We start from the raw sequence: 27516 nt of genomic DNA on the forward strand, positions 1-27516 counted from the left end.
ACTCGGAAAACGACCATTAGGAAGACCTAGGCGCAGATGGGAGGATAATATTAAGATGGATCTCGCAGAGATAGGAATACAAAGTAGAAACTGGATCCAGTTGGCTAAGGATAGAAGTCAGTGGAGAGCTTTTGTGAACGTGGCATTGAACCTCCGGGTTCCATATGCCATAGAGTTAGTTAGTTAGTCATCATAGAGCGAAAACGGAATAGATATTAAGAAGCGGTTTCATTCAATTGAGTAAGCGTCCCAGGAATACATTTCGCCTATTTCGACAAACATTTGTAGACTTTTTAACAGAACTACACTGAGGAAAATTTGTTCTCCGGACAGCGGTATATTGTACAAATATACGGAATCCTCTTGCTTACTATAGAAATCAGTACGGAGCATACGTTATCCGTATGCTACATAGGCACTGCCCTTAAATGTTACATCATGCCGTTGCAGGATGTCTGACATCTAACAGTTTTCCGTATATCACATGCATATACTTATGTTAGCTTCGTCAGCTATATATTATATACGTCCATTTGTATGTGAGATCCTGACCGACTATATTGTTTCATATGGAAAGTACGTACAGATGGAACACTTATACAGAAAATTTTATAAAATACGCGTTTTCAGTTATAAGTTTGGTGTACGTTAAGTCCAAAATCTACAGGATTTACAAATGTAACATACGATTTCACGTACGCCACATACATTTTTTTCTCACTGTATACTTGTTTAACAGAGAAATAATTGATGTAGGCTGAATATTTGATTTTACACCTCATATGCACTCTTTCTTTTCTTATAAAAATAATCTAGTTTCTATCATTTAAAAAAAATACACGTGGCACGTCTTAACACTTATCGTCTTTTCGGCTGCAGAATAAGACAGGTTCAATATTAAATAGACGTATTGGACCTCCTTCAAAATCCTTTGGACCCCTCCCAGCACACATTTCTGGGTGTGCATCTGGGTTACACATTCAAGGAGTCCTGCCGCCGTTGTAGCTGAAAGACGGAAAGCACATGATGGCATTTGCTAATGGATTATTTCCATGTTATTTCATATTTACAAATAATGTTTTTAAATGAACTAAATGATATATTTTTGAAACTTCCATATACGGGGGAAATTGGAGTCGCTTTCAATTGTAATAGCATAAATACATGGAAAGAGCTGCATCAGCAATTAGTTCATAGAATTTCTATATGCTAATCAGTGCCGTGCCATGGAAAATCAGCGCCCGGAGCGAGAATATACGACGGCGTCCCCTTGTATATGAGTGAGGTCGACAGACCAGTCGCAAAGCGCCACCATGATTGGGCGAAGCGTAAGAAAATTTTCAAAAAAATAAACCCTGCTTTTCCTTGATTACTTTTTATTGCTTTTTTTCTCTCCATTTCATATAGGTGCACATGCATTTTCCTAACATGAGTAACATTATAGGATCACTCCTATAATTTTTCCTCTCTTTTTCTTAGTGCTCTCAAACGGGTCGGGTTGACCCGACCCGACCCGTAACCCGACCCGAGTCGGGTCGGGTCAGTTCGGGTCGGGTCGGGTCAGGTCAACTCGGGTCGGGTTATCGGGTCGGGTCAGTCGGGTCAGCTCGGGTCGGGTTGTCGGGTCAGGCTAATCGGGTCGGGTTGTCGGGTCGGGTCAGCTCGGGTCGGGTTGTCGGGTCGGGTCAATCGGGTCAACTCGGGTCGGGTTGTCGGGTCGGGTTATTCGGGTCGGGTTATCGGGTCGGGTCAATCGGATCAACTCGGGTCGGGTTGTCGGGTCGGGTTATTCGGGTCGGGTCGGGTCAATCGGGTCAGCTCGGGTCGGGTTATCGGGTCGGGTCACTGGGGTCGGGTTATCGGGTCGGGTTGTCGGGTCGGGTCAGTCGGGTTATCGGGTCGGGTTGTCGGGTCGGGTCAGTCGGGTCAGTTCACTTTGGTCAACTGAGTTTAGGTTGAGTTTAAACTCGGCTGGAGTCGAAAGCTGCTGTTTTTCACTAGCTGCCTAATTAAAAATAGCAATTTTCAATTGATTTTATAGAAACCATAAATCTATTTTGAACACTTGCAGCTAGTGTTTTTATGATAAATGCTTATTTTTCTACTTGTGTGTACTTTAATTTTTAAATGTGGAAGATTGATTTTACCAATCGACTGTAATATTAATATCTACGCCAATATGGAGTCTGGATTTAGAACAAAACTAGAAGTTGTGCCTAGCGAACAATAGTAGATTTGGTCGACTTGTTTTCTTCTCATTGGATCAACTTCGATTGGAAACAAAAGAAAGGTAAAACCAGTTACGTAACTTGTTTGTATTTGTCCAGGTTTTAAGTTTTCAGTTTCATATTTTGTTTTATTTAAAACTTCTTTTTTCTGAAACATTATTCTCGGCTTCCAATATTCAGAGGATGTGCTTATAACAGCTTAGTTTGCAACTACCAGGGCTTAATTTTTAGAAGGAGATAAAAAAGAGTTGTGTTTTCCCTTCCTGCAAATGATAATAAAATTATGGAATGAAATTGATTCCCAATAAAATGTATTGTCAGAGTGCTGATCTTTAGTTAGTAATTGGTTTATACTAGTGCTCCTTTACTTATTTTGTTTCAAAGTACTGACGTGACGTCTACCATATTGACTAGGAACTGCTGAAAAATTCGTAACCCAACCCAGAAGGAGTGCACGTGGATTGGTGAAGTTTTACTTCTTCTTCTCTTCCCCCGAGAGTCAATATACTACCTTGTACAGTGCTCCAGCTTTTGCAGAAAAGTTAAAAAAATCTAGATTTCCTCGCACCACTGTTCGTAGCACTACCCCTATCAGATCTAAAATGGCGTCTTTCAAGTGTTATTTAAGTTTGGGAAATAAGTACACGTAATAGTTAGACGGAGCTAAATCTGCGGAATAAGAATGATGATCTAGACATTGAAATCCTGGATTATGCAATGTCAGTTATGTTCGCAGGAGCTTGATGGACAGGTGTATTCTCCTGAAGAAACAGAATTCCTTTCTTTTCATTTTCCGCAGCGTTGAACTTTGAATTTTTCTTTCAGTTTTGTAAGTAATGTAGAGATTCTGGATTAAATATCTTACCATTGAGGAGGTAGTCTACCAGTCCATACTTATACCAGAAGAATGTTCCAAACAGTTTCTCAACCTACTTCTGTGTCTTGAACTTCTTGGGGCGATGGAGAAATGAGTGCTACTGCTCCATTGACTGTTGTTCCGATTCAGGATCATAGTGGTACAACCATATTTCATCTATGGTTACTATTCGTCAGCGAAATTGATCAGCATTACGGTCAAATTGGAAGAATACTTCTCTTAATGCCGTTACCCTTTTATTATCCTGACATATATTTTGGGAACCCATTATGCCGAGAACTTGCGCATACCCAAGCCATTCTGAATTATGCTACCGACGAGTTCCAAAGAAATGCCCAGAATCCCTGACACAAGTTTTTCTGAGAAGGTAAAAACTGAGAAAGCGGGGTGCAGACCTCAGACTATAATAAATATAAATAGCTTAAATTATTTTTGTCACACAAAAACTGGGGTGGCCTAGGCCCTCCGGCCCCGGGCTATATCCACCACTGGCTGAAATGCTGCAATTTTCAAGAATAATGTCACAAATTGCATCCATGATTCCAGGAAGAGTCATTGCTTTTAATCATCCTGGATGTAAAGCATAATTTGTTGAGAAATTGCTACGTTTATACTAAGCCACTTACTTCTTCACCACTATATATAACGGAGGAGAGTCCCGTGGTGTTTCACTGATTTCCTAATTAATTTACTTCGGTGACTTTCCTTGGTGGAACAAAAATGTTATAACAGTAAGAATCTGGATGTTAGTGAAATTATCTGTTTGGGCACACATAATCACTTCAGAGGCCTGAGAAACAATAAGAATTTCCTTATTAATATGAAAATTTATATTTGTACATACAGAGATATGTTTTTCTAAACTACGGTTTCATTTTTCTACCTAGTACCTACACTCCTTCTGGATTGGACTACGACATTTTCAGCAGCTCCTCGTAAATTCTCTCTCTGGCTCTTTCTCTCTCTACATATATATATATATATATATATATATATATATATATATATATATATATATACAGTGACGTACTTAGAGGGTGGCTTCCGGGCTTAAGCCCCCCCCCGAAATCTTACTTAGTATAGTAAAGTAAAGTAAATATCTTGCAGAATTTTCACATTTCCAGGCAAAGCCCCCCTCCCGAAAGCTAGCAAAGACCCTCCCGAAACAAAATCGTAAATACGCCACTGTATATAAATATATATATATATATATATATATATATATATATATATATATATATATATATATATATATATATATATATATATATATAGAGAGAGAGAGAGAGAGAGAGAGAGTGATACGTAGCATATAGACGAAATTTATGTTTAGGCTTCAAAAGTTTCATTGAAAAATATTTCATGTGCAGACGTTATTTATTTGTTAGTTACAAATTTTATTTGAAATAAGTTTAATTTATAATCATATAGATCTAACATAAAAACAGCAACGAAATACACAATGTAATGTAAAATAAGTCAAACGTAATAAATAAGTTGTTTTTGGTATGGCAAATAGCCGCCCCCGAAAATGTATCTGCCCCTCCTTTGCCCCCCTAACAACTTAAAGCTGGCGTTGTCACTCGAACAATATGGTATGGAGTTCTTGCATACTATTCATTGTTGGCGGAAAAATTTCTTCGTTTACTTTCTTTTCTCCACATCAAAGGATTACACCGAAAAGTTTACAGAAATGAAAATAAGCTTTTCATTGTTGCATTGTTATGTTCTCAATGATTTTGCATTGTAAATATTGGCTTTAAAAAATATTAACACAGTATGTTAAACTTTCAGTTAAAGAGAATTTTCCAAGATTTGTGCTATATATTTTAAATTATGCTTTATGCTTTATTTTCTAAAATAATGCTTTTAAAACTAGTTTCCCAATGTGAGTGCACTTTGGCGTTCACCCAGTGTCGTGACCATAGTGCTCTCATACGGGTCGGGTCGGGTCGGGTCAACTCGGGTCGGGTCGGGTTGTCGGGTCGAATCAGTCGGGTCAGTTCGGGTCGGGTTGTCGTGTCAGGCTACTCGGGTCGGGTTGTCGGGTCGGGTCAGTCGGGTCAGCTCGGGTCGGGTTGTCGGGTCGGGTTATTCGGGTCGGGTTGTCGGGTCGGGTCAATCGGGTCAGCTCGGGTCGGGTTGTCGGGTCGGGTCAATCGGGTCAGCTCGGGTCGGGTTGTCGGGTCGGGTTATTCGGGTCGGGTTATCGGGTCAGGTCAATCAGATCGGATCACGGTTCGGGTCAGTCGGGTCGGGTCGGGTCATCGGGTCGGGTCAGTCAATTCGGGTCACGGGTCGGGTCGGGTCGGTCTTCAACCCGACCCGACCCGACCCGTTGAGAGCACTACTTTTTCTTCCCTTCTTTTCTTTTTCCTTCCGAATTTTGCGCCTCCCTTACTTCGACGCCCGAGGCCGTCGCCCCGCTCGTCCTCTCTATGGCATGGTACTGATGTCAACAGGTTTATTTTCTAAATTTTAGTGTTTCTTTTAAAAATATTCACTAAAGGTTTAAAAAATGGGATCATAGGACATAGAAAAGAAGAATCATTAAAGAGACATAATAATAATTTTGATTTTTAAAATATATATTTTTTCAAAATAGAAAATAAGCGAAAAAACATGTCAAAATGTAGAAAACATGTCGATCTAGTGTTTAGTTAAGTATACTACGCATCTATTAATGCCGTATATAATTTCCTCTTGCGTTAGAATAAAAACTATGTTCCGTATGTATTTTCTGTCGCAGGAAAACTAGGAAGTGACTGTTAAAGTTTGGTAATTTGTGTCTCCGGAGAGTGGTGGCGCTAGTTGGCTCAATAAACGAAAATGGCGTCTCCGTAGGAGAAACCTATTTGTGTCTTGTGGTTTGGTAACATGAATGCAACGAAAGTCCAGAGCGATGTGCTACCATCCAATACGAAGGAGTATCAGTCATTGAATAAAAATGTTCAAAGAAACTGGAATTGTTGTAAAAAGTTCCACGTACAAGGTAGGTCGTCCATTTCCGGTAACATGTTGAAGAGACGAGTTAGGCGTTTGCAAAGAGCACGAATAATTCCACCTGTATTACCAGTTGTAAACTCAATACGCCACGATCTATAATCCAAAAATTTCTTTAGAAATGTTCCCTACTTTACACATATAAACTGCAGTTACATCAAAAGACAACACACGGATAACAAACCAGTACGCCAAGGATTTACTACAGACACACTTACAAGCGTTGAGCCAGACCGCTTATTATTATTATTATTATTATTATTATTATTATTATTATTATTATTATTATTATTATTATTATTATTATTATTATTATTATTATTCAAGAATCCGTTTCAACAGTGATAAATTTGGACTGAACTGCCGTGCAACTGGGCAAATGCCCGGTGTTCCCCTTTTCAATATGGCATCCGAAAAAAATACTGTTTAATAACGACATAAAATGAATAAATTTTTATGAAATACTTAAATTATTTTCTGGAACGATATACAAAATAACCCGCGTATCTTGTGAATACTTATTGGTTCTAACTTTCAAAGGTGTGTAAGGTTCGCTAATCCGGGCATCGCGGCTCTCTTCTGTTATCAAATATCAAGTTAAAACAGTACTTTTGATTCTCGTGTCTTTAGTTCAAAGTTATATTTCATGATATAGTTCACTAAAATCATATGTTGTTGGTTACAGAAATGTCCAGCAATATTATTCGTTTATTGCAACAGACATTTATAAATACAGAATACCTCCCTTCTCCGGCCATTGGTGTGGCAAATTCCATATCCGTTCCACCGACCTTTTTATGAAGCCAAACTCTCCCCATTGATAAATCAACGTTTGATGTTTGTCTAAAAGGTAACTCTCATGTAGGGTAATAAATGAACATTATTAATACACGTATATATATTTTTCTTGTATTTATTAAATTTGTAAGAATAAACTCATTTTAATAAATTTATGTCTGCTATTAATATCTTCGGTCGTTAACAAGCAAAAACAAAATTCTTCACTTTCATACATTCCTCTAATAAAGAAGTAAACCACTCATGTGTGAGGATAAGGCCACAACAAAATAATAGCTGGCAGTATTTCTTATTTGGTTCAAGGTGCTCTTGTTGTTTCGCGATTTTTCGACTTCGCTCAGAACCTAGGCGTCCGAAAACCCAACTTACGTATGTTGAGGTGATTTGAATAGACAAACATAACATTATTATTTATTTTCGTTATTAGTAGCGCGGATAAGCGTGTTGCTTACTGCAAACGTTTTTCAAATCGTGGAATCATATTGGATGCTGCCATCTTCATTTCCTGTTCCATGTTCATTTTTCACTGATACTTTTTATCAGTAAAGGTATGATCGAGCTCGAAAACAACTTAGATTTCCTTTTCCTTTGATTTGGGTTTAGTGTCCATTTCAACAGCTTAACGTGGGATCCGAACCACGTGAGCTCCTACCAGAAATCAAACACGCTTTCCATATTGCAACGAGAAACTCGAAAACAACTTAGGCCAAACATCATTACCCTGAAACTTACAAAATATTTCGCAGTGTGTCTGTAAATCATGCAAGGCGTACAGTTTGGGGAAACGAGGAGAAAACGGCAGGGATATGAACTTGTAAAAAAAAGAGGACAGAGGGAAAGAGAGGGTAGTATTGAATTCGATAGAAATTATTGAAATAGTTGGGTGTGTGCTATTGAGTGAACAGTAATGAATTTTGGATTATCTTCATTTCAAGTTTCACGATGAGTACCAATAAAAATGAATCTGAATCTCGATTAATTCTGTAATGTGCCATGTGCTTGTGTTTATAAATAATTACACGTGCTCCTGTTTGTAAACATCAACCACATGTATTTACGTTGGAGTACTGCACTTCATGTTGGATTACTACAAGAAGCAGATGATGGGCCACCAGCAACATCTGAAAGTAACATGACGACATGGGAGCAGCAGCGCCACCGCTGTCTGAAGCTCCTATATAAGGAAGAAAATTCAACAGACTGGCATCAGTCTGCGATTGGTCTCCCCTCCTCTAGTTTGCCTGAAGCTCTAGGAGAAAATCCAACCTCAAAGTCTCTAATCTGCTTCTGACTCTAGGCTTCCCTTCGGCTCCCACAGCGTAGCTTACTCGAAGCTTTGTCGAGATCCCAACCTTAGTTGCTTAGCCTGCTTCTGGGCTCCGTGACTCTTAACCTCCTCATTGCTTGCTTCGGAGCATTGGGGTTTTCTACATCACACTACTTAGCTTGCTCTGAACTCTGTAGAGATCCTGTCCTAAGGCTGTAAGGTCTTGGGCTACCTTTTTCTACCTCGGATTAGTAAAAGACATATTGTAGTTTTTCTGTAAATAATGTTGTATTATTAGAGGAGCTTTATAATAAAAAAAAAACTGTAGTGGGAATCGATTCCAGATTCTGATTTACTCAAACTAACTCTACCTACCCCTTCAAATGGAAGAACGTTTACAATAAATAATGCAACTTTCAACAAATGACTCAAAACACTACTATCTCACTTTTTTGTACTTGCTCAAACTAACTCAAGCACAGCACCAGCTTGGAGTCTGCACCCGATTCAACAATTGGTATTTTATTTCAATTTTATTCAAGCTGCTCATTTAACACTAGCTATAACTACGCGTCGTTGTTGGATCTTAATTCAGAATCTGGATAAAGAGAGAAAGGGCTCGTCATTGCCAGCTTTTAATTCAGAACATCGATTAAAAGATAGGAAAAACTGCTTTCACCATTTCCTGGTATTTATACTCTGCTGTTATATAAGCCCGCACAACCGTAGCGTAATGAGGATTGCTTACACACACAGCGTTATTAGAAACAGCGAGAAATGTGCACACGGTAGGGACCTGCACGGGCCGAATGTTTCGGCCCGAGCCCAATCCAGCCCGAACGTGCCTAGGCCCGGCCCAGCCCGGGCCCAAAAAGTTTTGGAGATTTTCGGCACGAGCCCGGCCCGGCCCGATAAGTTTTTCGAAATTCTTGGCCCAAGCCCGGCCCGGGCCCGATAAATTTTAAAAGTTTTTGGCCCGACCACGGCCCGATAATTTTTTTAAAAAAAATTAGCTCGAGCCCGAATCTTTCTCAAAATTTAGTACTAAATTTGACCTAACGCTCAGAAACATTTTCTAAATTTTGGTTCACAACCTGACGCTTGCCTTCCAAATCGTACGATTGCCTCCTAGAACTTTGCCTGTCATAGAGAGAACAAAAACTCCATTCCCTGTAACAAAAATCTAACTTAATTGATTTTTAGCATAAAGTGTAGATGACAATATTATTTAGCGACAGGCAAAACATTCCCACCCCTTCTTTTTATATTTTGAGTTCAGTAAAGGTCAAGGTCAGAGCTCAATTTACCGCATAATGCCTGCAATCCTCTATAGTGAAAGTGGAGCCGCTAAGCAACACAAACTGTAAATAGCTATTGCATTCTTTGTAACATTTTTCACCGACACACTTCTTCAACGTTTGGCTTTATTCCAATTACCGTTTAACGAAAGTCAATAATTATTAAAGAATTGCAATTGATCGGCCCCAGCCCGGCCCGAACTGAAGAGAAATCAGTGTCGGCCAGCCCAAGCCCGGCCCGGCCCAAAGAAATAACAGCGTCGGCCCGCCCAAGCCCGGTCCATACAGGTCTCTAGCACACGGGCGTGGACTTTATGCAGGAATAGATCTGGTAGCCATATTTTAAAATCACGATCGACCCTAGTCATAGGAGCTAAATACGTAGTTCTGATTGGTTGAAGTTATCCGTTTCTCGCCACGTAGCGTATATATATCAGAAATCAAACAGTTGCTGCTGTCGGTCGTCGTGGATGACCGTTCTAGCGCAACGAGCTAGTAACGAAAGTCGCTTTTGGCCTGGGTTCAAACCTAGCCCAAGGAAAGTTTTTTCTTTAATTTTCATAACACTTTTATTATAAAAATAAGATAAAAATAATATTTATTTGCCCTTGTACGTAATATATAATACATAAAAACTGATTTAGTTACGTTACGTTTAGCTGAGCGAGCGGCATTGAGTGAAGGGAATTAGAAGCCCTGCAGGGCTTGTTTTGTTCCACCTTAACCCCCATGATAATATCACGTGACATTACGTCACACTCGGGTGGTCTACCTTCGTACCTCACCCGCTTCCTTGTGACCAAAATGTATATATATATATATATATATATATATATATATATATATATATATATATATATATATATATATATAGGCGCCGACTTTGGGGGGTAGGACACATTGTAGCATTTTGGCCCCTCCAATATTTAAAGGTTGGGTCCTCGCCCCCTCTTAATATAATCCAGTCGAGGAAAAGTTAACAAAGAGGGGCAAAGATTTCTGTCGTGAACTTTATCGTGCCTTTAATTCAATATTAGGAACTACCTTCTTATTTGACACAAAACACCATTTTCAAAACTGTGTTTAATAGAGCACTGAAGCTTCAACCAACACTCTGGTAGCACTGATATAACAACGGATGATTAATATGGTACGCAAACTTGCAGTGAAGTTCCCAAATTTTGAACTTGAATTTGTTTTAATGCCTTTAGGCAAATTTGACTTAGGTCGTGAATTTCCCAGCAGAGCGGATGCAGTGAACCAAGATCTTGGGGGTCTAGGAAGGGGGCCTTCATCAAGCAGAGGGATAGAAAAGGGCTGATATATTTATTCATTGTTTGGCCTCCCCCAATATTTTCTTCTCTTGAAAAAATATATGCCTCATGCTCTTACGAAATGTAACCCAAATGTAATTATACTTTTATTTTTATCAATACACAAAGTAACAGTTTTCTTCTACCTAGTATTACTATAATACACAATACATGCACCAGAAGGTTTGGACAATCGCAAACTGCAACAAATCTAACACGTGTATTTAGTTCCTATGGCCAGGGTCGAGCGTGAAAACATTGTATCTAGTAAAGATCTATCTGTGAAGAAAATTTGGTGGTTCAAAATAGGACTAGCTCGGGAGAGTAATGCTCCCGGAAGTAGAAACGAGAAACACAGTTCCGATTGGTTGGCGTTATCCACTTCTTGCCACGTTGCATTAAAGTAGAAGAAATCAAACGCTTGCTGCTGTCGGCCTTCGTAGCCGAGTGGGCTAGCGCTATATGCTAATAAAAGTCTCTTTTGGCGCGAGTTCAAACCCGGCCCGAGGAAAGTTTTTTTTTACATTTTTATAACACTTATTAAATTAAAATTATATGAAAATAATACTTAAAAAAGTGATTTATTTATTTTTGTGCAGATAAGTAGTTGTAGTACTTATGCCCTTGTACTCCATGATATGGGGCTCGTTTTGTTCCCCTCGTACTTCATGATATAAATTTTGTGACCAACTTAAAACAACTGGCTAGGATAGCGCGTAAAACAGCTGGCTAGAGTAGCGCGCGGAAAAACGTACTTCTGGGAGTATTACTCTCCTGAGCGGGTCGTTTCAAAATCACTTATTTGTATGTGAAAAGCAAATGACAAAGACACACACACACACACACAATTTTATTGTATTAGTATAGATATATATGATAATTCTATCAGAAAAAATTATATTTATAGCATATACACGTCCTCTAACCATCTCCAAAATTGATATAAATTCTGAGTTACGCATCAGCCACATAGTGTAGGACTAGCTCAGGAGAGTTATGCTCCCGGAAGTAGGAACGAAAAACACAGTTCTGATTGGTTGGCGTTATATATATGTCTTGCCACGTTGCATTCAAATAGCAGAATTCAGACGGTTGTTGTTGTTGTCGGTCCTCGTGGCCGAGTGGGCTAGCGCTATATGGTAGTAACGAAAATCTCTTTTGGCGTGAGTTCAAACCCGGCCCGAGGAAAGTTTTTCTTTTACACTTTTATAAAACTTTTTAAATTAAAATAATACGGAAATAATACTCAAAAATGTGATTTACTTACTTTTGTGCAGATAAGTAGTAGTAGTAGTAGGAACGGATTAGAAGCCCCGCAGGGCTCGTTTGTTGCCCTTGTTCTCCATAATATAAGGCTTGTTTTGTTCCCCTTGTACTAAATGATATAGATTTTGTGACCAACTTAAAACAACTGACTAGGATAGAGCGTAAAACAGCTGGCTAGAGTAGCGCACGAAAAAACGTACTTCCGGGCGTATTACTCTCCCGAGCGGGTCGTCATAGTGTGGTGAAGGCATCCGGAGTTTGTTGTTAACGTGTTTTGATGAGTGGCACATTAACTTGAAATTTAATCAGACTTTGTTCCAAGATGGTGCGCATACCATTTGTACAATTTAGATATAAGATAGGAAAGAAATGCTGGCAGGATGTGATTAGTGAGGCAGAAATTGTAAGCGAAATTATCATTGCTTTACAAACTATTTGTAAAAGAATGCTACTATATACTTTTGTACTGAGAACAGTCATTTAAATGGTATTCTAACATTGTTGAATATGCTAGTTATTCAAATAAGTATTTCGCCTACCTCCCAGAGCATGGAGGTTGATTACTGTGTCCGCAAAGAGTACTCAGTACAGCTTTATCTACTAAGCAGAATATGAGGGTGTGAAAATCTTTGTATGGCCATAGAAAAAATAACGAGATAGCACTAAGATAGCATGACTTTGGACCTTCCCACTCCAAGAAGCTTTAGTTGGTTGATTTAAAATTTAACGTTTCGTTTAGTACAGAGGCTATACGAGATGTAGAAATACAGCTTAGTGAGCATGAACACGGGGTCAGAACCACCTGAGCTCCCACCGGGAATCGATGGCCCCGTTCTCCCGTGCAAAACGCGAATACACTAACTGTATAACCACGAGGGTGATCTGCATCCAGCATGTTCGAGATTGTCTGTACAAGGCGTTGGACAGCTGCCAGGACATGAGATATCATAGCTATCTTGTTCCTCCAATATAACTTCGTGCGATTCCTTTTTTTATGGGGTTAGGTCAAGGATATCGTCTAGAAGACAAACGTAAGATCCATCGATGACATCCGACAACGCATTATTACAGCTTCATTCCTGTGATCTTGACATTCTGACGTAAAGTTGGACTAGTGTTTGAATATCCTACAAGCAATCAGTGGTGAGCATTGGAAGACATATTGAGTTGTATATACAAAACTCTTACAAACGAATTCAATTTCTTTTTTACCATAAGGCAGTTTCAATTTGCTGCAAGTTCAAACGTATTCTTCATTTGTAGACACTCTGTATACAGTGATGATTTCAGACGATTTCTCCCGGGAAGAATTCCAATACCGACGGGATTAAATTAGTACTGCAAACTTACTGGTAATCTTTATTGAGCATAATCGCAGGTTTTTCCCGGGGTAATTCCGTAGCTCCGATGGGAAATTCACCACTGCCTGTGTATGAAACAGTTTTATTGATAAAATACCGTTTGTTTTTTTTAAATTCCACTGTTTCAAAACAAATTTTTGTATGTATTATACATTTGTGATTTCCAAATTTTTGTTCAATGTATATTTTTCGTTATATTTTTGAAAATACTACTAATACTACTACTGATACCATTACTGCTACTGCTATCAATACTACTGATATTACTACTACTACTACTACTACTACTACTACTACTACTACTACTACTACTAATAATAATAATAATAATAATAATAATAATAATAATAATAATAAAAACCATATTGAAGACAGTAAAGAGGGTCGCACGAATTTTCAATTTCGTCCGGTAGACATCAAACACTGGAAGATATTTAGTGCCATCTAACGGCGCTTTGTGTAACCTCTATCATTCTATGATTACTAGGGCTCGGAAGTTGAAGACCTAAAAATTGCCTAAAAAGGACCTATAAAAAGACCTAAAATATCCAAAAAGGACCTTAAAATCTTAAAGAAAAGGACGTAAAAATAAGACCCAATTTAATTAGAATCACATATTTAATGAATATAATGCTCAAGAAATACAAGCTTCTGGTAGGTTAACGGTCTGTTCTTCTTCCACAAACTGAAGTACAAACTAAAATAATTAAACGTCCCCATCCTCACCTAGAAGACATTGTTACGCCTCCTTATCTGACTTGTGATCAAGGGCGCCCATCAAGGAGGGCAAGGTGGGGCACTCGCCCCTTAGAGGAAATTGTACTTCAGAATATCGAAAACCCAATAAAATTTTTACATTACTTACAGCAAAATTTGAATCTATATTTGAAACGTCGCTTATGCTTGCCCCCCCTTGGAAACCACAACATGGGCGCCCTTGCTTGTGATTATTGCAGATTTGGTCTTACCAGACCAGTTGTTGAAGAATGTCTTATCTTTTGAATTTTTTGACTAAAGAAAAGATGTTTAAGAGGTGATAGTGGTTCGAGTTAATGGTCATATTGTGGAAAGATGAAGAGCAAAGGAAAAGACGTTAGACCTGTAAAAAGCTTAAAAAAGACCAATAAAATTTTTAAAAACGCCGAAAAAGGCAAAAAAGGACAAATAAAAACCACCACTTTCTGGCTTACAATGACCCAAAATGAACATATATTATGTTAAGCCTCGTTTTCGGGCACTCGTAAAAAGGAGGATTTTCCCTCAACTTCCCGGCCCTAATAATTAGATACACACTTTAGTTAAAAAAGAAATGGGATATATGTAGTCAATCGTTAAAGTCTCGCTAACTCTAACTAAAGATCGGCCCTCTCAGCTAGTTCTATCAGGGGCCATTGCTTAACTTCTTTCTAAAGGAATACGTAACAGTCATAGTAGCTTCTGTTCTACTAATTTATAAGTTATATTCGAGATAGTTTTGACGATGACGAAGTCCACCTTGTTTCTTCCTATACAGTGTTCAAATTGAAGTTACTACTCAAATTTCATGAATGATAATGATGCTTAAGAAATTTAAAGACGTTTGGCAGTATAAAGTTCGTTTGCTATTATTTAGGCTTTCATATTTGTATCTCAATGAGAAGATTAAATACATGGAATTCATGTCTTCTTTTCTTAAAAGTGTATTCAAAGTCGATCGTTTCACAATAGAACGATAGATGGCACCACGTTCTCTCTATCTGCATAACACAGGCAGAGCTGTGGACTAGACATTTGTTTGAAGAGTCTTTCTTTGATTTATTGCGGACGCAACAGCGTTGTGGTAAAGATAAACGGTTAGACGTATGCAAATAAATTCTCTAACCCAAACTAAAAGTATTCTACAGGACGCGTAACAGTCTAGCTTCTCCAGAAAGATGTGCGTAAGTGTGTAAAGTTTGTCGAAAAATATCGTAGCAAAAGCGGTAGGAGTTAAGAGAAGCATTTTGTTTGACAGGAATTCAGTGTCTCAAGAACGGGTTTAACCTCATCATCATCATCATCACAGGTATTCTGCTATTTTTGGCAGATCACTTGCTGCAACTGAGAAGCTTCCATGCTCCACGGTCTTCCCCTAAGCTCTTCGTCTTCACGTACAATTTTCCTGTTTTGATATCGTGCATCAATTGTAGCCTCCTTCGTCCCCTCCCTCTCTTTCCTGCCACCTTATCCTCTAGAACGCCCCTCATGATACAGTTCCTTCTTAGCCAATTTTCCAACCACGTTCCTCTCCCTCTTCACAATAATATCTAAAACTGTTCTTTTCTCTCGAACCACCTAAACACCCTCTCATTCGTTTTCCGCTCGACCCAATTAATTCTATCCATTCTTCTCCACACCCACATTTCAAAAGCTTCCAGTTGTTTTTAATCATTTTTGTGTAATGTCCATGTTTTCACCCCACTTGTCATTAAAGTTAAAATTAGAAATCTGCTATTTCCGGTTTCAATAATATTGATTTACTAATTTCTATTCAATATTAATAAACTAAGACAAAACCTATACGCGACAATCACCATTATATCTAATTATGTGGAAACCTTTCCTGAATATCTCTATAACAGGCTCTTTGTTTTAATCTCAAACAATTGGTAGATATTGCCTAGCGCATATGACTTTAAAGTTTACCGAATTCTTGACAATAATACGTGTCCACTTATCAACCCACAAAGAAATACACCTGCTGCCTACTGTGATTACCGGAATCCAGAAACAACTCGACTAAGTACATTAATTAACTGCTAATTCAATCAGTGATCAATACTGACATATGATGCATCATTTGCGGAGAACATGTCACGTGACTGAAACAATTCAATCAATCGAAAATACTCCTTAGCACGGGATAGGTAGTGTTGGTTTGTGCCTTGAAACATTCAGGAGTTCAAACTCGGCCATTTATAATGCCACGGAAGCAACCCAAAACATTTCTTGAGTAGAAGCTGAAGGGGTAGTTCTTTGGTGCTGACCACAATACAGGATGTTCGGGTAGTTCAAGTAATTTTGCTCGGGTTACACATACCTCGTTGATCAGTCAACGTTAACTATACCGAAAACCGATATCCAAGATCATGCACGGATGATAAAGACAAATCTCGAAGAAAATCAGACGACTTCGGTATCTCATAGCCCAGCATAATTCGTCCTTCTCACGAACTCAGTGAATGCACCTGGAACCGCCGAGTAATGCCTCACGAATTGATACCAGCTCAAACGTAGGAGCTCATAAATGTAAGCATAAAACACATGGAAAATACGTATCTGCATTTATTAAAAAACGTGAAGAAAACTAGAATTTTTTCCGTATCCAAACAAACATAACATACGAGTAACAGTAGTTGAACATTCAGAAAATTGTTGCTAGACACTGAGCTTTCAAACACAAGGTGATGATCTGTGGCAGGTGGAGTTATGAGAATATATTAGTTCACTACGTTTGTTCTGGCAGATCGATCCATCAATTCTAACTTATACTTAGAAAAATTAGAGCGGATTTATGCCACTGAGTGCCAACATAGTCTGCATTAGTGAACAGAAAGCCAGCCCTTCTTCACCAAGACAACAGCAAATTTCATGGTTCTTGATGGACCCGGGATAAACTCCCGGAATTTGAGAGATTTCAACTTATGTCCCATCCAACATATATAACAGACCCTGAAGTCTGGGATTACTACTTGCTCCGATCCATGCTCACTTCCTCTTTTCAGGATGTTTAAACAACCAAGAATACAGAACTTTCTTGGTTATATACATGGGGACTATGGAAGTCAAATCCGTAATAATTATTCATTGGTTTGTTGTTTTGGGGTATAACGACTTTCCCGTACAAATGCATTATGGCACGTAGATCTACAGATAAATATAGATTTAGAACTACGTGAGCTTCAACTGTATTGGTTGGTTGTAGTTCTGTTCCTTTTCAGCACCGAGACAATATGAGACGTGAACCTATAGTTTGAAGTGGAACCTAAACCACCACAATCAAATTTCAAGGCGTTTCCACCGGGCAACAAAGCCGGGATCCAATACATCAAAAATGCCTGCTCTAGCTACTCTACTGGAATGGAGTTCAAGCTCTAACAGGGAATCGAACTCGGGTCTCCTACGCTAAAAATGCATATGCTAAGAATATAAATATGAAATAGCCCGAAAAACTGTTTATGAACACTTTGTAAGTCTACAATTGTATTCAGAGCTGTATAATTTAACTCGTAACTTGAGTCGGAATTGTTGAAATATTTAATTGTCATTGGAGATATGAGTTTAATTTGATGAAATATTTTATTGTCATTGGAGATATAGATCGAAATTGATGGAATATGCTATTGTCATTGAAGATATGGGTCGAAATTGATGAAATATGTTATTATTGGAGATGTGGATCGAAATTGTTGAAATGTTTTATTATAATCGAAGGTATGGGTCGGAATTGATGAAATATTTTATTGTCATTGGAGATATGGGTTGGAATTGATTAAATATTTAATGTCATTGGATATATGTGTCGAAATTGATGGAATATTTTATATGTCAATGGAGACATAGGTGGGAATTGATGAAACATTTTATTGTCATTGGAGACATAGGTGGGAATTGATGAAATATTTTATTGTCATTGGAGTTAAAGACGTAAGACAAAATTTAACAAGAAACATCGAGCCTGCAGGTTGATGTTTCTTTGTTTGTTGAAGTTAAACACCATTTTTCAGCACCAAAGCTTTATGAGACGTCGATCTACAGTTTGAAGTACAATTCAATTTTCCGTAATGTGTTCAAATTTTTTATCTTCTCCCACCGGTAATCGAATCCGGGACCACGTGCACCAAAGGTGAACGCTCTAGTAAAATAGAATGAAAAGATGAGTACACAATTTAACTTAAACTGACAAAGTAAATTGAACAAAATGGCCTGAAAGTAAACAATCTTCGCTGTGAAGATAAAATTAACCTTAAGACAAGGGAAAGACAAAGCAGCAAGGCAACTTTCTTGATTTCAAATGTTCCTTTCCTTGGACGAAAATGTCGACGAAAGGAAAACTAATTTAAGAAACATAGAAACCTTAAGAAGTTCCTTGTATTCAAGGACAAACTAAAGAAGTACTAAACGAAAATAGATTATAAGGGCAGAAGCTTGAAAAAATGTTCAAGTGATTATTTAGATGTGTTCATATAAAAACTTCCATAAAAATGGCCATTACGTATTGATCAACTAATTTAGATCTTGATGTCTTTAATTATACACTCTTTTCCTTGGTGTGCAAAACATAAATAATGATTTTTCCATTTCCTCTTTTCATTAACTTGAAATGTGCTTTTACTTTTCTGGAGGAGATTGAATTTTTAGCCACCAGGTGGCAGTGAGTGTCATTTGTTCTTTGATCTTAAAAAAAGAAACAACAGTTGCTGTAGTGAAAGAGAAAGCTTCATTTTCTTGGTTAAGTCCCTCGAACGATCTTCTTCAGGCTCAAATGAAGGATTCCTTTGTGTGTGTGTGAAGTTATTTGCACCCTGATCAAATTTTTAAACTCAGATCCTGATCATAGTTAAAGATGACAGCCTGTTTTTTTCTTTGACATTGATTTATCAATAAATTGCATTTAATGAAATAAACTAACCTAAAATCATTTAACCGAATTCGAATGTGTTATTGTATGTTACTTAAGCTCATGTTCCTTCAAATGTGACTGCATTTCTGAAATATTAGAGCAAGCAATATGCATTTATGTATGAATGTTCTGTCCAAAGACAGGTACTAACCCACTTGCCCTAATGTAGCTAGTAGATGGGGTCACTAAGCCAATTAAATAGGGAGTGAGATGACCAGTTCATTTTTCCTGTGGTTTAAAAGAGATTGAAGACAAACTGATAATTACCAGCAGGAGTAGAAGAACGAATTGAGAATTAGGATTAGAGGTACTAATTACATATACCTACCAATTTAATGGGAACACTTAAACTAAAGTGCAACTTAGTAGATTAAAATGACATTGGATCAGCTCTCGCCCTCAAAACAGCTCTTATGAGACGCGGAATCGAGTCATAAAAGTCGTGAATGGTAGGAACTGAAATATTACGCCATTCTGCAACATTCCAAATCGTGAGAGAGAATGGAGATTGGAAATGTGCAAGAGCGCCGATCCTGGGGTGTATTTATGAATATACAACATTTGGTAAAATTTGAGTGCGTCTTAAAATCCTCATATATACACCTTCTGCATCTGAATGGGTCCCCCAAATTTACAGAGAAATCGGCGCCCTTGGAAATCCGGGCCGGAAAATAAAATTAAATATTTCAGTTTAACATCCCAGATTATGCTCTTTAGGTTAAGGGAGACAATCATTAAGGCAAGTGAATGATGATGGAAGAATTAATGGAATGAGGAAGTGGGAGGAAACGAGAGTACCCTGAGAAAACCCACGTACACGATGTTGTCCACCACAAATTTATTGACCGGAATCGAGCAAGGGACACCACGCACCAGAGGTAATCGCTCTGAATGAAGTCATGAAGCACGCTACTTTTTTAGCGGTAAAAAATTAGAGATTTCGTTATTTATTTTAAAGAGATTAATGAACGAAAGCATTACGTCTAGCTTTCACTGAAGAGTATCTCTGAAACATCAGCATGTTCTTCTGTAAATGCTGGGGTGCAGAACAGACCGTGTTCATTTTGCAGGAAAGGAAAACGAACGGACATGTAGTTCGTATTTAATAGAGATATTCTAAACACTATTAGTAAAAAATAATCAAATAAAACCAATTCTTGTAGATTTCGGAATCTTAAGTTTTTTTTCTGTCCTTTCCTCAAATAGTTTAAGGATGGTTCTTTCATTAAATAGATTTCAGTATTTCCTTTCAATCCGCTTTCTTTCTTTCCTTTCATGACCAACAAAAATACCTGTCTGTTATGTGTTTATTGTTTGCTTTTAAGTATTTACAAGAAATTTGTGCTACTGTTAAGAACACGTGCGTGTGCACATCCAGAAATTTTTGTTGGGAGGGGTTGAAACTTTGATAGGAAGGGAGGTTCAATACTACAAGCTGCAACGTATTATTCTGCACCCAAGTAATTGTAAAATACTTCCTCGTATATTTTCAGAAAAATGATAGAACTAAGTTGCTTTTATAACAGAAAGAAATGAAAATGAAATCTTTCAGTTTAACGTGTCATGATTATGCCCTTGAGGCTAAGGGAAATGATTAAGTTAAGTGTATGTTAAATAACTAAATAACCAAGAACTAAACGGCGTGACAAACATCTTGGCATTTGAAGGCGGCGCTCCAAGTTCGCTGCTAGCAAATGAAAGGCCAGCGGTATTGCCATGTTTATTTTGTACACATCCACGTCTATCCCCTGCCACCTGATCGCGCTGTAGTTTGTCTGCTTCTCCGTAGCCACACCCCTTAGCACTTGGCAACGTCGCGTCAGAGCTTGCGTTTTATTCGTTTAGCTGAAATGCCAAGATGTTTGTCACGGGCTTTAGTGGAATAAGAAAGTGAGAGGGAACTGAATACCCCGAGAAAACTCACAGACACAATTAACTGTCCCCCACAAACTTAATTGGGCGGGGATCGGGGGCCGCGGTTGCTCAGTGGTAGAGCGTTCACCTCTGGTACGAGGGGTCCCTGGTTCGATTCCAGCTCGCGTCAAGCGAACTTTATGATGGACAGAGACCTTGTGCGCGGTTTTTTTCGGGGTCTCTCGTTCCCTTCCATTTTCTTCATTCTACCATTTCATTCATTTCTCATCATCACCGTCTTCTTTAGACTAGCCGGCATAACCGTAGGACGTAAAACTTAAAGATTTCATTGCATATTTTGTCCGGGGATCGAACTGGGGATCCCACACAACAGGGATAAGCGCTTAACCACTTTACCCTCTTATATTATTATTTATTTTGTTCTTTCGTGTACTTCCTACAAGGACGTCTGTTTGAAATAATTGGCCATGCGGGAAACGAGGTGTGCAAGGTTTCGACTTCTAAACTCGCCCAATGGTATTGTCGTGAGATTATGGATTTCGTGGAGTGTTGGCAGAAAACCACCCAATACAGTGGACTTTGCAGGATAAGTCTTCACATTTTTACATACTAGCATTATTTTACACCAGAAAAGGTATAAATTATTTACTTATCCTAGTATTTCAGATGGAAAGACTTAGAGAAAGATTCACAATCACTTGGTTAAACGTTAGAAAAATATATCCACATAAGGGACTTATGTTTGAGTAAATACAATAAATATGTTTGCTTTCTCACTTTCGAAGTTTTACTTGATTTTAAGATACACTGCAAAATACTCAATATATTTTTTCTCCAAAAAAAAAAAAATCTTTAAACATTTCAAATTTAATAACTAAGTCTCAATAGAAAGTTTCGACAAATCAAGAAGTTCTCTTGCTTTCTTAATATCTTTTTTTTCACAAACTAATAATCAAGAGGATTGAAAGAGAAATCTTTATAAAGAAAAAGTATCCCCTTCTATATTTCTCACTCTTTACCTGAAATTAATTTCCACTTAATCGCCCGTCCTGTTGATTTTAATTAAGCCTTCTTGTCTGTTTCTCAAAAGAAACTTTCTTTTCTTCATAAATCTCTTCGAAAAAGCACCACGGAAATTAAGAGAATTATCACTAGTTCTCCGTTAGATTAGATACAGAACTGAATTTTCTATGAATTTTATGAAACTTATTTTTATTAAACAGCTCATACATTGGGAGAAGTAGGATCATAGTGGTCATGGAATTATTTGAAGCCAATTGACGTTATGTTTGTAAAACAAAACGGAAAATTAAAATTTGGAGGATACAGCGCGGTACTCTATTGCCGGATATACTACTTCCTATTATTCGCATGTATAAGTCGCAGTCAATTTTTTGGATCAAAAGATCCAATATTTCAGGCAAAAATTTTCTTCTAGGTCTTATATCTGGGGAACTACATATAATGTAGCCAAACTAAAACTACCATTTAACTCAGTATGGTGTGCTTATTCCGTAAAAATTACGAAAACTCGATTTAGAGGCTGTTCAAAAATTTTGTGGCTCCTGACCCAGCATCTAATTATTGGCCAAGAATCATCTCCGAAGGGTACAGTGTTGTCGGATTGCCCCCAAGTTTCGATTTGTTGTTATTGTTGTTATTATTATTTTAGATTTTTGCTATTATTATAATTATTATTATTACCATGTAACTCGAATAATTTTAGTGTTCGTACACTGAGAAAAAAATTGTAGGTGGCATACTTAAAAAATAAGTTACATGCGTAATTCCTGTAGTTTTTGGACTTAACGTACAGCAGACGTATAACTGAAAACGCATATAACATATAGCTGACGAAGGTAACATAAGTATGTATGCATGTGGTATACGGAAAACTGTTAGATGTTAGACATCCTGCAACGGCATGATGTAATATCTAAGGGCAGTGCTTGTGTAGCATTCGGATAACGTATGCTCCGTACTGATTTCTATAGTAAGCAAGAGGATACCGTATATTTCTACAATATATTGCTGTCCGGAGAACGGATTTTTCTCTGTGTATTACAGTTTTTCAGGTGCTGTTTTTTTCTTAGCTCGTTTCCCCGTCCCCTAAGTTTGGCAACGTCGTAGGTGTATTTCTGCTGTTTCACTTTTACTCAAGTGTGTGTGCAGAAGACAGCTCCATTTATTGCACCCAATTCTTCCGGAGCATCACACGTGAGGGAAAGGAGTTCGTATGATTGATATAGAACCTAGGCCTTATGAGTCGTCATGATGACTATAGTTGTTCCTCTAAGCTTTCGGTTCTTCTGCAAGTTGCCTGCACGCTGACGACACCTCTTGGCGTCAGATTAGCCTGACTAATAACCTGACTGTACACTGTTGGGAATTAGGGTGACTGACTAATTATAATGAAGATTACGAATACCTAAATATTTTATCCCTGGATATCTATACACTCCTTAACTTTGAAACGTTTTCAAGTGTGCATATTAGCGTTACTTGTATATATATATATATATATATACACTAGCCTTTGGTTAGTTGGAAGCTCCGCCCCCAGACCCCCTGTTTGCTCGGCCTACGGCCTCGCATCTCTCATGTATAAGCCTGTGCATCAACAGTGAATTTCGTGCATTTGTTCTTCATATTTTCTGAATTTGCCTAGCTGGGGACTTCTCCCCCACACTCGCGCCTTTTCACGACCTACGGCCTCGCACCTCTTAAGACCAGAATTCTACGGCATTTCAAGTTCCTTTTCCGATTGAAATTTAGCTTTTTCGCGATTTTGGACAGCCCTAGCTCAAAAAACTATGAGCTTTTCGCCATACGTCGATATGAACTCTTCCTCTTATTTTGATGTGAGGAATCACCTCTTACAGTTTGTCGGTATAGTTCATTAACACCCTGTATATATATATATATATATATATATATATATATATATATATATATATATATATATATATATATATATATATATATATATATATATATATATATATATATGTGTGTGTGTGTGTGTGTGTGTGTGTATAAATTTTGATAAGGATGATAAGGTAAGAAACCATTTCCCGTTGTTGATGATGTTTTCCAGCAGCCTCTATCTATACCAGAGGCGCACCCATGATGAGGGTCTACCGGATCCGGACATCTCCAAAATTCGTAACTCAACTTACATTTGTAGACTTTCTTAAAAGAACTATTTTTATTTAACAGGGAAATGATTGATTTTAGCTTAAAGATTTGGCTTTACGCTTCGTCTGTACTCTTTCTTTTCTTATAAAAATAAGCTAGTTCTATCATTTTTTCCCTAAAAATGTAGATCACAGTAATTATGAATTGTTTATCGTGTTTTCGTGTGGAGAATAAGACAGGGTCAATATCACATAGACGTATGTGATCCCCCCAAAATATTTTGGACTACTCTCAGCAAACATTTCTGAGTGCGTACCGGTAGCTTTGTAATATCTATATTTCATCTTCTTTGATAGTGCTCTAACCTGTATTGTATAAGTATGTTGTTTGGAAAAAAATAAAAATAAAACGAGCACACTTTATTTTTCATTAAAACCTTTTACGCACTAATATACAGAACAAGAGTGAATTGTAAACAGGCAACTACAATTTGTATCATGTATTCGAACTTTTTCATTTAAAAAAATGTTGCATTTAAAAAGTGAAAACAAAATACAATGTTACTTTACCTTTGAGAGCAGGACATAATCTCTTCCAGATGGTGAGGCATCCTGAGCGATGAAATTGTCCCAAAGCCAGCTCCATATAGAAAAGAGGTAACCCACCAAACACCAGCATCAAACAGTAAGGGATGAGAAACGCTCCTGCAAGGAATAAATAAGAGAAAAAATATTAGTTTTAAATTTAGAAAAAAATAAAAAGCTTAAATAAACATGGTAGTTGCATACAATCAAATGTGGATGATGAAATTATATCCGGCCATCATTGGTCTCTGGTAACTGGCCATGAATTGACAGTATTTTTTATCCTCCGCTGCTAACCTCAATTTAAGTGTTCATCAGTGAAGGTATCTGAACTCATGAGGTCGGTAATCACGAGCCTGTAACTCACAGTCATTCGGTCGCAATCTCACAAAGTAGGGTTTGCAGACATTTCAGAAAGAAAAATGAAGATTATACGACTTTTAGGGCGGAAAACGGAAGATTATACAATTTTTAGGGAGGAAAGAGGAAGATTATATGGCTTTTAGGAATAATAAAGGAAGATAATAATTTTTAGAGAGAAGAAAGTAAAATCATACATTTTTTTAGGAAGATAAAATAAATATTATACAATTTTTAAGTGAGAAAAAAGGAAAATTATACGGTTTTTAGAGAGAAAAAGGAAGATGATAGATTTCTTTTAAAGAAAAAGGAAGATTACACGATTTTTAGAAAGAAAATGGAAGATAATGCTATTTTTAGGGAGAAAAATATTATGCATTTTTTGGTGACACAATAGGAAGATTACATGATTTTTAGGAAGAAAAACGAAATATTATACAATTTTTAGGAGGAAAAAGAAAGATTATACGATTTTTAGGAAGGAAAAGGAAGATAATACGATTTTTAGGGAGAAAAAGAAAGATTACCCGACTTTTAGGGAGAGAAAAGGGAGGATTATATGACTATTTGAAACAAAAAAGGAAGATTTTTACAATTTTTAGGGGAGATAAAACGAAAATATGTAATATTGAAAATTTACATACGATATAATAAATACATTATGGTTTCATACAGCAATGCAGAATAATTTTAACTGGAAAATGGAACAGTTTTATTTTTTATTTTTAAATATCAGTACATAAAACACATGTGGTTCAGATGCCAGGTTATCATGTAGGTTTCCGTCTCATTTAGGCTTAATTCTGAAAAGGACACTAGACTCCAATCCAATCAACCAAGTACATTAAATAAATCGTTGTTCTGTTTACTCATGTTTTAATGAAGCATCGTCATTTCAGATTTTAGTTGGGTGGAGGGGAAGACATCCAATATATACGTAATTTCCCGTTTTTCATCGCAATATTATTATTCTATGGCTAAAATATATATAAACCACACATTTAAAGGGAGAACAATTATACACCCTAGAACCACGAGTAACATCCTTGTTTGCATCTCTTAACAGTTCCGCATCCTTTCTTCAAAATATCCTTGGTAAACATATCGAAATTGACAATCACTTGGATTCCTACTTTCACTAGTTCACAGTATCTTCTTTTCCTGATATCAGTATACTTTGCTTTTTTTTAGTTCACAAAATCTTCCTTTCCTGACATCAGTGTATTCTGCTTTTATTGGTTTTCAGTATCTTCTTTTCCTAACAGCAGTACATTCTGCTTTTATTAGTTCACAGTATCTTCTATCCCTGGCATCAGTATATACTGCTTTAATTAGTTCAGAATATGTTCTGTTTCTGACATCAGTATATTCTGTTTTTATTAGTTCACAGTATCTTCTTTTCCTGACATCAGTACATTCTGCTTTTATTAGTTTCCAGTATATTCTTTTCCTAACAGCAGTACATTCTGCTTTTATTAGTTCACAATATCTTCTATCGCTGGCATCAGTATATACTGCTTTAATTAGTTCAGAGTATGTTCTGTTTCTGACATCAGTATATAATGCTTTTATTAGTTCACAGTATCTTCTGCTCCTGACATCAGTATGTTTTGTTTTTATTAGTTCACAGTATCTTCTGTTCATGATATCAGTATATTCTGTTTTTATTAGTTCACAATATCTTCTGTCCCTGGCATCAGTACATTCTGCTTTCACTAGTTCAAATTATCTTCTTTTCCTGGCATCAGTATATTCTGCTTTTATTAGTTCACAGTAATTTCTTTTCCTGGCATCAGTAGGTTCTGCTTTTATAAGTTCAGAGTACCTTATTGTTCTAACATCACTATCTTCTGCTTTAATTAGTTCACAGTATCTTCTTTTGCTGATATCAGTATATTTTGCTCTTATTAGGTCACAGTATCTTCTTTTCCCGACATCAGAACATTCTGCTTGAATTAATTCCCAGTATGTTGTTTTCCTGGCAGCAGTACATTCTGCTTTTATTACTTCATAGTAGCTTCTATCTCTGACATTAGTACGTTCTGCTTTTATTAATTCACAGTATCTTCTTTTCCTGGCATCTTTATACGAGGTGTGACACAAAAAACGAGACTCGTCCAATAAATCATTGTACTAACAGAATCAGTTCTTCGTGACATTATTACCTTCAAAAGAGTCCCCGAGCTCCTTCGTGGCTAAGCGGTTAGCGTACGCGCCTTTGGCGTGGGAAACCTGGGTTCGATTCCCGGCGGGAGCTCATGGGGTTCGGATTCCATGGATTAATCAGTAGGTCCACGTCTCATATAGCCTCGCTGCTGAACGGGACGTTAAACTCAGTATCACCTCACTTCACTTCAAAAGAGACCCCTTCAGCATTCATACTTTCTGCATCCTGTGCTTCTACTGCTGGTAACAGTTCTGGAACGAAGTTTTTGGAAGGTTCTTCAGATTCTCCGTTTTCCCCTGAACCTCTTCAGCTGAGGTAAAGTGTGTTCCCTTTAAGCAAG

The 27516-nt window shown here is 37.5% G+C and overlaps 1 protein-coding gene across 1 annotated transcript in view; it reads right to left on the reverse strand.

Moving 5' to 3' along the window:
• The window catches only part of SerT (Serotonin transporter), a 159830-nt gene extending 135065 nt beyond the window's left edge, over positions 1–24765 (reverse strand). Inside the window, exon 1 of the mRNA XM_081771026.1 lies at positions 24635–24765. Within this exon, the coding sequence (XP_081627152.1) occupies positions 24635–24743 (109 nt within the window). The 5' untranslated portion in view covers positions 24744–24765. The remainder of the gene's footprint in view (positions 1–24634) is intronic.
• Between the last annotated feature and the right edge of the window lie 2751 nt (positions 24766–27516).

This window comes from Thermobia domestica, chromosome 9 (genome assembly GCF_964235325.1).
Source record: "Thermobia domestica chromosome 9, izTheDome1.hap1.1, whole genome shotgun sequence".
Lineage (NCBI taxonomy): Eukaryota > Metazoa > Arthropoda > Insecta > Zygentoma > Lepismatidae > Thermobia > Thermobia domestica.